At 36.9% G+C, this 15,056-nt stretch overlaps 1 protein-coding gene across 1 annotated transcript in view; it reads left to right on the forward strand.

Annotated features, from left to right (window-relative positions):
• Window positions 1-15,056, forward strand: part of LOC124798327 (V-type proton ATPase 116 kDa subunit a 1-like) — a 192,861-nt gene that overhangs the window by 62,786 nt on the left and 115,019 nt on the right. The window contains exons 4-7 of the mRNA XM_047261677.1: window positions 442-568; window positions 1,788-1,964; window positions 7,407-7,619; window positions 8,127-8,277. Of these exons, the coding sequence (XP_047117633.1) occupies window positions 442-568; window positions 1,788-1,964; window positions 7,407-7,619; window positions 8,127-8,277 (668 nt within the window). The remainder of the gene's footprint in view (window positions 1-441; window positions 569-1,787; window positions 1,965-7,406; window positions 7,620-8,126; window positions 8,278-15,056) is intronic.

Raw genomic sequence — 15,056 nt, forward strand, 5'->3', positions numbered from 1 at the left:
GTAAAAAGATGTTACCTTCTTTCAGTGGAGTTTAAAAGCATCAGTATTAGTTGTTAGTGCAAAAATCTGAAGAATAGTTCGTATTTTTCAATATGGTCATCAATATCTGTACAGCATTTTGTGCACTGGTGCTCAAGGGATCATGAAAGTTGTTGTGATAGAAATCAACAATTTTTTTCACAGCTGCTATGGTGGTATCTTTGTCATAAATATATTGTTCACACAACATATTTTCACTTGTCTAATGGGGCAGATGGTTAAAGAAGACGTGATAAATTATGAGTGAAACCCACAAACCGGTGTAGCAAAGAAGGATAATTTTATACCACCTGCTCATTTTTTTAAAAAAATTATGTGCTCATATATTATTTTATATATAGATGTTATGGCATTTCAAGCTGACTGAAAGTTTTGAGGGGTTTTGCTTTTTCTGATTCATAGATTTGTTGCTGGAGTTGTACCTAAAGCGAAGGTTCCAGGATTTGAGAGAATGCTGTGGAGAATATCACATGGAAATGTGTTCTTGCGACAGGCTGACTTAGAAGAACCCTTAGAAGAGCCAAAGACAGTAAGTTTAACTGACTAGTATGTTTTGTTTCAAATTGAATTGAACAGAAATTGATAGTTGTAGTGAATCAAAAATACTATTGCATCAAAAGTGTATTTGATATAAATGTTAAAATTATCATCAAATGTTAGATTTAATTTTTAATTACCAAGGAAAATGTTGTTTCTATCGAACACCAAATGAACTACTTAAAAACAATGCTTATTAACAACATCTATGAAACTGACTGACATGTTTCACATTTCCTTTGAATTTGTTTAACTATACAATAAAACTGAGCTGTACTGCACAGTTGCAAAAAAAGTAATACTGCAGTCCACAGTAAATTTAATGATTTGTGTGTTACATCATGTGTGTAAATATTACACATCAATGTAATAATTTTTGCTTTTCAGAATTTTAAATTATGAACCTGTACTGCAAGTGTACAATTCAGTACCTTTTATTTCACAGCAGAATATTCTCATTCTGTTCACATAGAATTATTGCTCAGTAATGACCCTGGGGTTGAATTATTCTTTTTCTTTCCCTTGTAAATGAAGGCTATACCATTATACACTCTACTCTTATTGCCAACAATTTTCACCAGTTGGGTGTTAGATATTAAGCAAAATAAATTAAAAAGATTGATATATATACCAGTGTACAGTAGTTTCAGACAGAGCCAAAAGGCACTATAATCAATGATGACAAAAATTTTAATTTTCTGAATTAATCCCCCCAAAATTACTTCATTATATACTACAGAAGAGACGATGTTCCAGTTACAAGACAAGAGACCTTCTGTAGATTATCATGTTACATCTGAAAAAAAAGTGTTACATAATTAAGAGCAAGGAAGAACAATGTATTACAGCTTCTGATTTTTTTTGAAAGAAAAGAGGAAGATTAGGCTTTAATGTCCACACGATAGAAGGTCATCAGAGATGGACCATAAGCTTGGATTATTTCAAGGATGGGGAAGGCAATCACCCATGCCCTTTCAAAGGAACCATCCAAGCATTTGCCTAGAGTGATTTAGGGAAATCATGGAAAACTCAAATCAGGAGGGCTGGATGCTGGTTTCAACCATCATTCTCCCAAATAAGAGTCCAGTGTGCTAACCACTGTGCCACTTTGCTTGTTTTGATTGCACCTTTTATTTCTCTAATATTTAGAGTACATAACTTGCATTCTTATTTTAATCATGAACTGTTGAAGTGTAATGGTTTTCTTACAGGGCAACATGGTACAGAAGACAGTGTTTGTGGCCTTCTTTCAAGGCGAACAGTTGAGACTCCGGGTGAAAAAAGTGTGTACAGGTTTCCATGCAGCACTGTACTCATGTCCAACTGTTGCAGAAGAGCGTGCTGATATGTTATCTGGTGTCCGCACCCGCCTTCAAGACCTAACAGTTGTAAGTATCCTTGCTTATTGAAAATAGCTGAACAAATATGGAAAACAAATTTAAAGATACAGTTGAATATCAATACTTCCAGAATTTAACAAATTTGATTCATTAGGATATGCAGAAAATTGCCAGTGCAGAGTATTTTCCATAACTTGTCCAAAATATTTATCTTACTCCCTGTATTATTTCCCCTCTCTGTAATCAGTTCTGTTGGTTCTCTTTTATAATTTTAATTTTAGATAAGTAAAACATGAATAAAAAAGGAAACATGAAATCTATTAAAATTATATGAAAAATTTTGTAAATTCCACAGCAGACTTTAACACTATTTTTGGGAAGCAAAGAAAATGAAAAAAACTTTCATGAAAATTAATTTAAAACTTTAAAGTCAACAAATGAACTGAAATCTCCATTCTCTATGCAAAAGATTAATCATGGGAACTATTCCTCACTATTTTGTAAATTGTATAACCTTGGCTTCAGCTTGGGGGTTTTCAGCGATCTCAAAAAATTCTAGGAAACAGAAAAGTAACATGAAATGGCATAACATGAAATATGAACATTGTTTTTGACTGGTAATGAGAAACATCTCTACAAATAGTCTAACAAGTACCACTACTTCCACTGTTGGACAACACTCCATAGAACTAGAAACTAGTGAAAGGAATTTCAGTATGTAAAATATGTAATATTTTTATTTTCTTTTGAAAAGAGAAAGTTCGAGTGATGTTTACAACTCTAACAATACAAATGAGGAGTGTAATAAATTTATTGCTACATATTATGAACAGCACATCCTGACAGGTGTGAACATTACTGGACTTCCAGTTTAATAAGTCATGGTTGCAAAATACTAACACTGATTCTTTACAAAAGAATGGAAAAACTGATAGAAGCTGACCTTGGGGTCAAATTAGTCTCAAGTGGAGAAATCCAATTATCCCAGTTCTTGAAATTTTTGTTTCTCCATATTGATCACTGGAATTAAAGAACAGTTGCCAGTTTGGGTGAATAATACCATAATCAAATCTGAGAGCTATTTTAATTTACCACTATGTATTTGACTGGTACAGTTTGTATCTTGATGTAGTAATTTTAGCAAAGTGCTCAGGTACACAGATTATATTTTCTCAGCTAATATGGTAACTTTTCATCAGTTCCTGCAATCAAGACTGAGAAAAAAAAGCTTAGAAGTGAATATATATGTCTTCTATACTTATAGTTTTTGATTAAATAGTTATTGTAGATTAGAAGAAATAATTTAGAATAAATTGCTTCAGTTTAGATTTTAAATTTAATTTCTCATTTGTCAAGACAGTTTTGTGATATTGGACAAATGATAGAGCTTTTTGTAGAAGCCTGTAGAATGCCTTTCTAATTTGCTTATAGCTTTAGTGATAAGCAATCATTCTTCCTCCTAGTGCTGAAACATGTATCTTCTTGAAAGGAAACCTTCTAGCTAACTGTGACTGACTCCAAAAATTACCACTTATTACTATCACTGATGAGTGGAAATATGCAACATAGTGTGACTGGTTATGATAATTTTTTGGTTTTAATTTTATGTGTGGCTACACTGCTTATCTGAAAGTATTATGAGAAAAAAGTGTAGACTGTGTTAGACTCCTTTGTTTAATTCTTTCATGTATATCGTGGATTTATCTAAAACCCAAAATAACAGTCAGTTTGTAGTGGAATTTTAATTTTCACACATCCAATTCAATGCATGGATGCAAGATAAAATGCTTTTCTGTCACTCCACAGGGTATTTCCAGCATGTGATAGGACCAAAGACCTCACCATTATTGATAATAACTAAACTATTAATTGTTTAATTGAAGACTTAACCTATAATGTCATGTCTGTCCATTGCTCTCTGTCCAGGCTACATGAGAGTGAATATTTGATAACTGAAAAGACAAGAATGGCCATAGGTTCAAGCAGCTTGTGCCCTCTGTCTTAAATAGAAAGTTGTGTCTTGGATTTGTTAGCATTCACTGTTTGATTATTAGCAATTGCATGTGCTAAGTGTCCTGTAATCTTGTCTGTGACAGTGTGCTGATTCAGTTTAATGTATAAAAATTACTCATCTCCAATCTTGCTCAACATATCCACAGTACACTAATTCCGGACTTACTTGGCCCAAACCAAGGTACCATAATTGTCATCTTGAACCATTAAAGATTGCTCCAGCAGCTCATGTATGTATCATTCTTATTGTTTGCAGATTTAGTGGTTGCTGCATTGGTAGAGGCATAATTAAAATGATAATAATGTCAACCCTGCCAAATATTGCAGTTTTTTGTAGTGGTAATGGGTTTCAGAAGCTCTGTTGATGTTGTTATCATGTTGGGTCTAGAAACTGAGAGGTTGTGGTGTTGAGTCCGACCAGACTGAAAATTTTCAGTCTGTCTTTAATCTAGCCTTCGCCTTTCGACAGTATGACTATTTATGAGGAACAGCACATGGTTCAGTTTCCATGCTTAAATGCAGGCTCTCCTTTATTGGCTGGATAACTGTGATGAATTAGGGACATGCAAGTTGCAGAAGTAGTATCCAGTTGCAAGATTTTCACTCATTTATTGAGTGACATGAAATTATTATTTACTGAAACAGTGTTTAATTTTCAGATTAGTAGCTTACTTTGACAAAAACATAACATCAAAGAACACCATTTGTAAAACCATCTTGCATGTATGAATAGTTTTAAAAAAATATTTTGACTGTGCCGTTTATCCCACATGTAGGCCAGGGCCCTTAACCATTTAGAGCACTTGCATTGCTTGCATTCCAGATGCAAGTTGTAAATTGTATATTTTTGTCAAAGGTCTATAATGACATAATAGAAATGGTTTATACTGGAATGATGAAACATTTTGTAATGGCTACAGGTCTGTAAGTGAACCAGACAATTAGCTATATTCATGCAGAAAATTTAGCTGAATTCATCAGCTAGCTTAAGTGTGTTTGGCCAAACACACACACACACACACACACACACACACACACACAAAAATCACATTTTATATATTTTGGAGTGAATATAAGTGAATAGTTAATATTTATTAACTCAAAGATTCCATCAACTAAAAACCCCTGCCTCTTCAGTTAGAAGCACTTAATCAGTAGCTGCCCCTTGCAAATGTGTAAATGAACTGAGTTTTTGAAGTAATTTGAAGATACTTTACTCTCCTGTTCCTTTAAACTGCAAAAGAAGGCATTGAGGATAACAGGCAGCATGGTGCCCAGACCTCATTGTAGAGCCTGCATCAGAACACTAAAGATTATGCCTCTGTCATCACTGTATACCATGCAGTTTGTAATGCATATCAGGGTGAACTACTGTAGATTCCAGGTGTATGGCAAATGTCGTAAGTAAAATACCAGGAACAAAGGTGGCATGGTATCACTCCATTATTTAAAAAAAAAAAAAAAAAAAAAAACAGAAGCACTCTGTAAACAATTTATCTAAACTTTTCAGTGTAATAAACTCAATTTATCAGGGAGCAACCAGATTAGCAGTTTGGAAGAAATTTATCAGTGAGCTACCAGATTAGCAATTTGGAAGAAACATTGAAGAAATTTTTAAATGAGACAAGAAAATTTAGGTATTGTAACATATTTGTTATTCAAAAGCATCCATATGATTGTTTGTTGGGGGAGGGGAGGTGCAAGCCTGGGAAGTACGGAGTATTTTTAATATTTTGGAAGACAACTGGGGATTTAGAAGTACCAAAAAGAGTTCCAGTTCTGACCCTGTTAAAAATTTCTTGAAAGAAAAACGCGTCACTACAGTATATTGTTTCCCTTTCCCTGAGAGCTAGGGCTGGCAAAGGGATCAAGGCCCTCCCCCTCCCCCCCCCCCCCCTCTCCCCCCATCTTTGCCACCGGTAATGGGCGCCCATGTTATTATTGTATTATTAGTATTGGGAAGTGATGATACGAGGGCTATCCACAAAGTACATTATGTTTTCGTTTGTGTCCGTTAGGGGCGGGGCTAGTGCGGCCATCCTGCTGTGCTAGTAAGAGGTTCGTGTTGTACTCCGTTGAGTTACTGTGACAGTTTGAAATGTCAGTGTTAATTGAAAATGCCGCGAAGTGTGAAGTGCGTGCTGTAATAAGGTTTCTGACTGCAAAGACCTGTACACCGATAGAAATCTATCGGCAGCTTTGTGAAGTGTATGGGGACAACATAATCACTGAAGGTGGAGTGCGTGAATGGGTCATAAAATTTAAAAATGGCCGAACTAACGTTCACGACGAAGAGCGAAGTGGAAGACCCAGCATAGTGACTGCCGAACTTGTCGAAAAAGTCGATGCCGCGGTCCGTGAAAACCGTAGTTTCACAATAACGGAACTCTTTACGAGTTTTCCACAAATTTCACGAAGTTTGTTGCATGAAATCATTACCGAAAAGCTTGGTTACGACAAGTTTTGTGCAAGATGGATACCAAAAATCTTGACAGAGATTCACAAAAATCAGGGAATGGCTGCAGCGTTAACGTTTTTGGACGCTTACGAGAAAGATGGCGACTCATTACTTGATCGCATTGTTACTGGTGACAAAACATGGGTTAAGCATGTGAACTGTGATACAAAATTGCAGTCAATGCAGTGGGGGCACACAAATTCCCCCCAAAAACCCAAGACAATGTCGGCAAGGAAGGTGATGGTGACTGTCTTTTGGGACAGAAAAGGTGTGATTTTTGTGGATTTCCTGGAAAGAGGCACTACAATAAACTCTCAAAGGTATTGCCAAACTCTGCACAACCTCAGAAGAGCAATACAAAACAAGTGCAGGGGGAAGTTGGGCTCAAAGATCTTGCTGATTCACGACAACGCCCGGGCCCACACGGCAAATGCCACTTGTGAAGTTCTCGAATCTTTTAAGTGAGAGATGTTTCCTCATCTGCCGTACAGTCCCGATCTGGCACCAAGCAACTTCCACTTATTCCCAGCAATGAAGAAGTGGTTGGCTATGCAGCATTTTGATGACGATGCACAGCTTCAAGAAGAGGTAACCAAGTCGTTGAAGGCGCAGGCGGCCGAATTTTACGATGAAGGAATTTCCAAGCTCGTCCATTGCTATGATAAGTGCCTTAATTTAAATGGCAACTGTGTAGAAAAGTAGTATTTAAGTGTGGCTTTCATCTGTATATAATTTAAAAAATTTCCAATACTTTATTTATTTTTAATTCCAAAACGTAATGTACTTTGTGGATAGCCCTCGTATATCACTGAACAGTAACATGACACATACCTTATTTTAATGTTGTGATTATTAATATCAGTAATATGGTGACATATGTAGTGCCACAACGATAACTAACTTGTTGTGTGTGTTTGTATGTGTACTGTAACTGTATTGATGCTTGCAGTGCCACAGGTCCCTACAATAATAAAAATTCAGTTCAGTTCAATGCAGTCCAAATCGTTTACTCTTCACAGGTTCTAAATCAAACTAAAGATCACAGGCAGAGGGTACTACAGTCTGTTGCTAAAGAGCTGAACAGATGGACAATGATGGTACGCAAGATGAAGGCTATTTACCATACTCTCAATGGTTTCAATATGGATGTCACAAGCAGATGCCTTATTGCAGAGTGCTGGGTGCCTGTGAATGACCTACCAAGGATGACTCAAGCACTGCAAGATGGTGGGGTAAGTGCAGAAAAATTTAAATTCAATACATTTTGTAACATAAACTGTCTATTCCACTTTTGGAAACATGCAGCACATTTTAGTTGCTACAAAGCTTTATTTTTATTGTTATTGACAAATAACATTGTTAGTTAGTTGAAAAGATTTCCAGGGATGTGGAAATGGGAAGATCTAGCAACAAAAATTGCTATAAATAATAATACTATCTGACACCTTGATAAAATACTTTTAAAAATAATTAAATTAATAAAAGCTATTGAGCTGGGGTGTGTCTTCTTGAACATAATCTCTTTTGTACCTTCTTTCAGAGCTCAGACATTTCCTAAATGATGTTAGCTTCAGCTTTATTCAAACTGATGAACTTTAAAGGTGTTTCAGATCCTTTTTCAGCCGTCTGTTATGACACAAAAGAAAAAAGCTACTTTTTAAATATTTGTGTTCTGTATGAAAGAAAGCTATGTACTGCATATTTATCACTCAGCATTTAATAAAAAGTATTATTTTCAGGTTGCTTCTGGAAGTTCTGTAGCTTCATTTCTTAATATAATTGAAACGTCAGATACTCCACCAACATACGTTAGAACAAATAAGTTCACAGCAGGATTTCAAACCCTTATTGATTCATATGGATCCATAACATACCAAGAAGTTAATCCAGGTTAGTACCACCTCTTTATCAATATTAGTTCTGTTCACTGTGGTCATCAGGCTAGTTTAGCCATATTTTTTATTTATATTTTTATTTAGAGGCATCACCAATCATCATCCCATAGTGAGTTATATTGCACCATTTGAAAAATAAAATAAAATTTGAGATAATTAACAAGGAATGCACACAGAAGCACATGGTGAGACACCTCCTTCTCCCCCCCCCCCCCCCACCATCATCTCCCCCCCCCCCCCCTACTTACCACTCTTCACTCAAACCCACATACACATACTGTTTTTCCATGCCTACAAGCTACAAAATGTAGACGAGGCAGGTAAATAATTACAAATATCTATAAAGTGCTGAGATGTATGTGGACATTAGTATAGGACTGAATTGTCTACAAAATGTGACAAGTCATTCACCATTTTTTGTTTGTTCTTCTAAGTGGCAGGTAGTCCCCAACAACTATTCTGTATTTCTTTTCTCTGCCTGTGTCAGCATTGAAGTCTCCAAGAAAGACATTAACATAATGTTGAGGGACTTTGAAGTTGGATCCTCAAGAGTTTCCCAGAAGTCATCCACCTTTTGAGGGTCTCTCTTGTTGTCTTCATTTATCAGGCCTGTGTGTTGATAAGGGTGTAAGCCTTATTTCCAGATCAAATGGACAGAAGTGAGATCCTGTGTGATGGGGAGGTGAAATTGATTATGGATCCAATTATGTTCCTTCTGACTATGAAGACTATCCCTAGGATCATTGAACTGGAATTTTTTTATCACAAGGTTTCCTTTATCTATTCTGAACTCTTCTGAGTCAAATGGATTCTCATCCACATATCTGGTCTCTTTTAGTGCCAGTATGTAGAAATTCTGGTCTTTTAAAGCGTTGACCAGTTGCTTTAATTTTCCTGTCTTCAGAAGTGTATTGATGTTTAGCATTCCAAACAGGTGTTCTTTCTTGGATTGTACCTTTTGTGTTGAGGTTCTGGGAAGCTCCAATCTTCCCTGTATGATGTTACAGGCTCTCCAGAAACCGACAGCCTGGTTGTGCCACTCACAGCAGCAGAGGATTTCTGTTTCCAGTTGCCTAGTGTAGTAGTCTTTACTGAAAGTGTTCCCCTTCCTGCCCTAGGTTTACGATAGTTGTAGGGGGGGGGGGGGGGGGGGGGGGGTGAGTATAGCCCATCCACAGAGTTAAAACTCAGGTTGTAAGCCCCAGAGTTTAGTTAAGGCCGCCCCTAACCTGGAGTACAGATGCCTTTTACAGTTGCTCCTAACCTGCAGAACACACTATGAATGCTGAATTCCAATGGAGTTTCCTCCACTGAAGAGTCCAGCACATACTGAGTGTTTATATTATCCATAAAATCAGCATTACCTCTTCCGCCAGTTCTCCCATACTAATGATTTTCATCTCTGCCTTCACTTCCATTGAGGTTTTCGCCATTAAACTGGCAAGAAGCCCTCACAAAGTACTGTTACATGGACCATGTGAACCTAGGTTTTTAATGAGGTGCTACTCCTCCACCTCTTCCTTACCTTTCTCAACAATGCTGGGGACCAGCTTAACAAACTTAATTTAAGCAGAAAAAAATGGAGGCATTACTTTCTGGCTGACTCTCATACCTGAGTGGCCGTGGTGGTCTAGCATTAGACTTTACCCCTGGGGATCCCAGAGTGGTGATTTCCCTTCATTCTAGTTCCTCCAGGATGGCTCCAGGTCCACTCAGTCTGCTATCAAATGAACTCCTGGGATCTTTGCCTCAGCCAGGGCCGCCACCCTACCCCTCCTAGTGCCGTGACAAAGTAGGTTGTTCCTTACCTACAGTCAGACCAGTAGCCCAGTCATGGGCAGGTGTCACTGATTTTATCTTTAACCTTTGAATAATTTCTTTTACCTCACCATACATTCTTTCAGTCTCTCCATCATCTACAGAGTTAGTAGGCATATAAACTTTTACTACTGTGGTGCGGAATATTTTACTTGAGAGGATGCCATCATTACAAAGTGATATGGAAGAGCTGCATGCCATCATGAAAAATAATTTATGCACTTCCTCCTTGTTTTCATGTGTTTTCCATACCAACACTGCAAATTGGCCAACATTACAAGGTTATTTAGTCATTCATCCAGACTGTCAACCCTGTAACCAGTGAAAAGGCTGCTGCTCTTTTCAGGAACCACAGGCTGTCCTATCCTCTCCACAGATACATTTCCATTATAGTTGCATCTACAGTACAGCTATCTCTATGACTGATGCACAAAAGCCACCCCACCTTGGCAAGATCCATGGTGCATGGAGGATACAACGTGTTGCACCTCAATAACAATTGCCTTCTTCCATTTATGATTTTGTTTTCTTTAGTTTCCTTTGCTTATTTATCACATTTTGCTGTCTGAAAAAATAATTTGCTAAACATTTAATATCTCACTACTTTTGCAATATAGAGACAGATTTGAAGAGTGGCAATGATAATATTAAACATGCTTCACTTGTTCTCGAATACTTCCATCTCTTTAAATATACTATTATGATGTACATTTCTGATTTTGTGCCCTATGATTCTGTTTCAGTTTAGTTATGTATCTGTATTTTACTCTGCATTATACAAGCCAGCGATGACTGGCAGTTCAAAAGTGATTTAGAAACATCACAACCCATAAGATTTCTTCATTATGGTTTTGTAAAATATACTCTTATCTCATTCTATTTACTTTTACTTGTTGCTTGCCAAATTCAGTTTATGTGATCTTCTAGAAGAATAGTTGTTTGTTTCGATAAATTCTGCTAAAGCGTGATCACTGTCTTTTTCAAATAACTGAATAACGAAACATATAAGGTCATCCACGTGAGTACAAAGAGAAATCCATTCAATTTCCATTACATGATAAATCACACAAATATAAAGGCTGTCAATGTGACTAAATACCTAGGGATTACAATTATAAGTAAGTTAAATTGAAACACTCACATAGATAAAGTTGTAGGTTAGGCAAACCAAAGACCATATTTTATTGCACACAACACTTTGAAGATGCAACAGCTCTATTAAAGAGACTGCCTGTTTGTCCTCTGCTAGAGTATTACTGTGCTTTAGGGGATCCTTACTAGATAAGACTGATGGAGGACACTGAAAAAGTCAAAAGAGAGGCAGCACATTTTGTTCTGTTGTGAAATAGGGGAGGGAGTGTCACAGATATGGTAAATAAGTTGAGATGGCAATCTTTAAAGTTCGTGAAATTTCATCACCAACTTTCCCCTCTGCATGTGAAAATATTTTCCTGTCATCAATGTATGTAGGGAGAAATGATCATCATAATAAAATAAGAGAAATCAGAGCTTGTACAAAAAGATTCAAGTGCTCTTTCACCCACGCGCTGTTGGAGAGTGGAATGGTAGCGAAATAGCCTGAAGGGGGTTTGTAGAACCTTCTGCCAGGCACTTAAGTGTGTATTGCAGAGTATTCATGTAGATGTAGATGAAGGTATCCAAATCTTTCCACTGAAAACTATTCTTCTGTTTTAGTGTTCATTTTACATTAAAATCTTCCATTATCGCCTTGTAGTGGGATTTGTTGCCAGTCAGCATTTTATGTAACTCTTTGTATAGGTATTCTCTCTCTTTCCATCAGAATGTGAGTAAGCTGGCACCTGATTTTCAAGGAATATTTTCTCCTTATTTTTAAATCAAGTCTTGTTCTACTCTTTGAGATTCAGTAACTATATCTATAACAATGAAAACAATCAATTATTGACAAAATTATTTAATTGAATGGATAAAAAATCTACTCATCAGGTGGTGGCAGAACACACACATAAAAGACTGCTGTAATTCTCAAGCTTTCAGAGCCAGTGGCTCCTTCTTCAGGCAGAAGGGTTGAAGGAGAAGGAAGAAAGGTGAAGGAAAAGGACTGGAGAGGTCTAGGAAAAGGGGTAGATTTTGGAAAAGTCATCCAGAACTGCAGTTCAGGGGAGACTTACCATACGGGAGGAGAAGGAAAGACTGATTGTTGGGGGCTGCATCAGATGAGATTTGAAAACCTTAGAGCTTAAAGGTGGAAGACAGGGTAATATGCAAGACAGAGATTACTACTAAAACATCATGCCTGAGCTAATGAGTGAGAAAAGGTAAGTGCATTGTACAACAAAGAGGTGGGAGGGGGAGGGGGGGAGAGGGTGGTGAAAAATAGATGGGAAAGACAATGAAAGATGTAGAAAACTTAGATGGAGTGAAGCAAGGAGCAGTTACAGTGAAGAAATGCTGAGATGGAAGAAATTAACATAAATTAAGGCCAAGTGGGTGGCGGGAACCAAGGAAATGTTGTTGTGCTAGTCCCCACATGCAGAGTTCTGAGAAACTGGTGTCTGGAGGAAGACTCCAGATGATGCATGTGGTGAAACATGCACAGAGGTCACGAATGTTATGTTGTAGAGCATATTCTGTAACAGGATATTGTGAGGTGCCAGTATACACCCCCTGCCTACATCCATTCATCCTAATTGATAATTTGGTGGCAGTCATGCTGATGTAGAATGCCGAACAGTGTTTACATATGACATGTGTCATCTTGCAGGTCTATTTTTCACTCTCCCTCCCACCTCTGTTAGATACAATGCACTTAGCTTTTCACTCTTATTAATTCACGCACAATGTTTTTGTAGTAATTTCTGTCTTGGAAATTACCTGTCTTCCACCTTTAGGCTCTCAGGTTGGATTGATTTTTTTGGGGAAGGAGACCAGACAGCGTGGTCATCGGTCTCATTGGATTAGGGAAGGATGGGGAAGGAAGTTGGCCGTGCCCTTTCAGAGGAACCATCCCAGCATTTGCCTGGAGTGATTTAGGGAAATCACAGAAAACTTTAGGCTCTCAGGTTTTCAAATCTTGCCTGATGCAGCCCCCAGCAATCAGTCTTTCCTTCTCATCCCGTACAGTTAGTCTCCCCTGACCCATGGTTCTGGGTGACTTTCCCACAATCTACACCTTTTCCTAGACCTCTGCATTTTCTTCACCCTTCTTCCTTCCCCGCCAACCCTTCTGCCTGAAGAAGGGGCCACTTACCCTCCCACACATCACCATTAATTTTCTCTTAGTCTCTTCACTATTTTCAAAATCTTCAAGAGGTGTAAGATATATAAAAGAAAAACTTTTTACTTATCTTCTTTATCTTGTTGTTGTTGGCTCCAAGTCTTGCATCTAGGGTACATTCTTGCAGCTGTAATTTTTATAATGTTGCGGGTTGTTGTTGAGCTTAATAACTGATGAAGATTTGCCTGTTGCTATGAGTATCTTTTTATTTTATCCCATTCTTTATCCCAATAAATAATGATGATTCTTCTATATCACACTGACTTTACAATTCCACTTCAGAACATGAATTCACATTGTTGTTGACAAAATTAGAAATATACATGCATTTACATCAGAGGCATGTCCAATACTACTTACATTCTGTGGTACTCGCAATATTCCAAAGAGTTTATAAAGCAGAAGAGTTTACAAACTTTCATGTCAAAAGAAAAATATTTACTAACTTGTATCATTGTTTTATAATTGGGTCCAGAAATAAATTTAATAATTAGAGTTAGAGTGTGCATTTAATGATACCAATTGTAAATATATCAGAAATTTCATGATTTCAATTATTTTTAACACGAGAGTTACTTTAACTGTACGTACAGAGTGTAACAAATTAATTTCTTTTTACATATTTTAGCCTGAAATGTAACACAGCATATACAAAATCATATTAAGTTCATTCAGTTAAACAACTGAGATAATTTAAAACTGTACAAGAATCGATGGTATACATGGTATCAGTTATTTCTATAAAAAAAAGAGATAAAGTTAGAGGAGGATGACCCATTACAGTATCCCCCAAACAAATTTTGGAAACAGAATGTTTACAATATTTTGTGACAGGCTATATGGTTTGCCAAATGGTGTACAAAATGATGCCCAGGATATAATATAGATGTATAGAAGTATCTGATACATAACTTATTACAGAAAATACAATAAAAATATCTACTACACAAATCATAATCTACAAATGTATCAGGATATGGCACTCAGATTTTCATATCTGTGAAACATACTGACACAAGACAAATAATACAAAATCAAAACTACAACATTGCACCACTAAACCATAGAAATAATTACAGAGACCATGCAAATTACTAGAATTTATAAATTTTAAGTTAAGATCTATACAATGAAACCTTCAAAATCTTTGAAAGAGAAGAGAAAAAATTCCAGAGCTGAAGTGTATCATGAGTGAGCCGACTCGAAAAACTCACAGTGATGGGTACAGACCAAAAGAATATACTCAACCATGAATAGGAATCAATCAGCCACATAAACCAGAATATTTGGGGAAATATTGACAAAATAATGGAAAAATATTAGGGCCAAAGTTTACGATGTGGGGATCAACCCACGAATCCAAACCACGCTGGGTAGAAACCAGCAAAAGAGTTTCATCATGACAAAATGAATAAAGCTCATAATTGTATCAATAAGTCAATTTATACGCAAAGAGTAACTGTAAGAAGCATCTAGCCTTAATCGACAGTTGTACACCCTCCTTGAGTATGCACATACACTGTCCCGATTACCAGGGATACCCAAAACAGTGCTCAGCATGAGTCTGTCCACAACTCATCTTCCAATCAGATGCAATATTTCAATACTCAGGATAAATACAGGTAAACACAGTCATAAATTAGTTTTGAATGATGACACAATCCAGTAGCTTGAGAACCAAAATCAGTGTATGAAAGCAG

The sequence above is a fragment of the Schistocerca piceifrons genome, chromosome 5, assembly GCF_021461385.2.
Source record: "Schistocerca piceifrons isolate TAMUIC-IGC-003096 chromosome 5, iqSchPice1.1, whole genome shotgun sequence".
NCBI lineage: Eukaryota > Metazoa > Arthropoda > Insecta > Orthoptera > Acrididae > Schistocerca > Schistocerca piceifrons.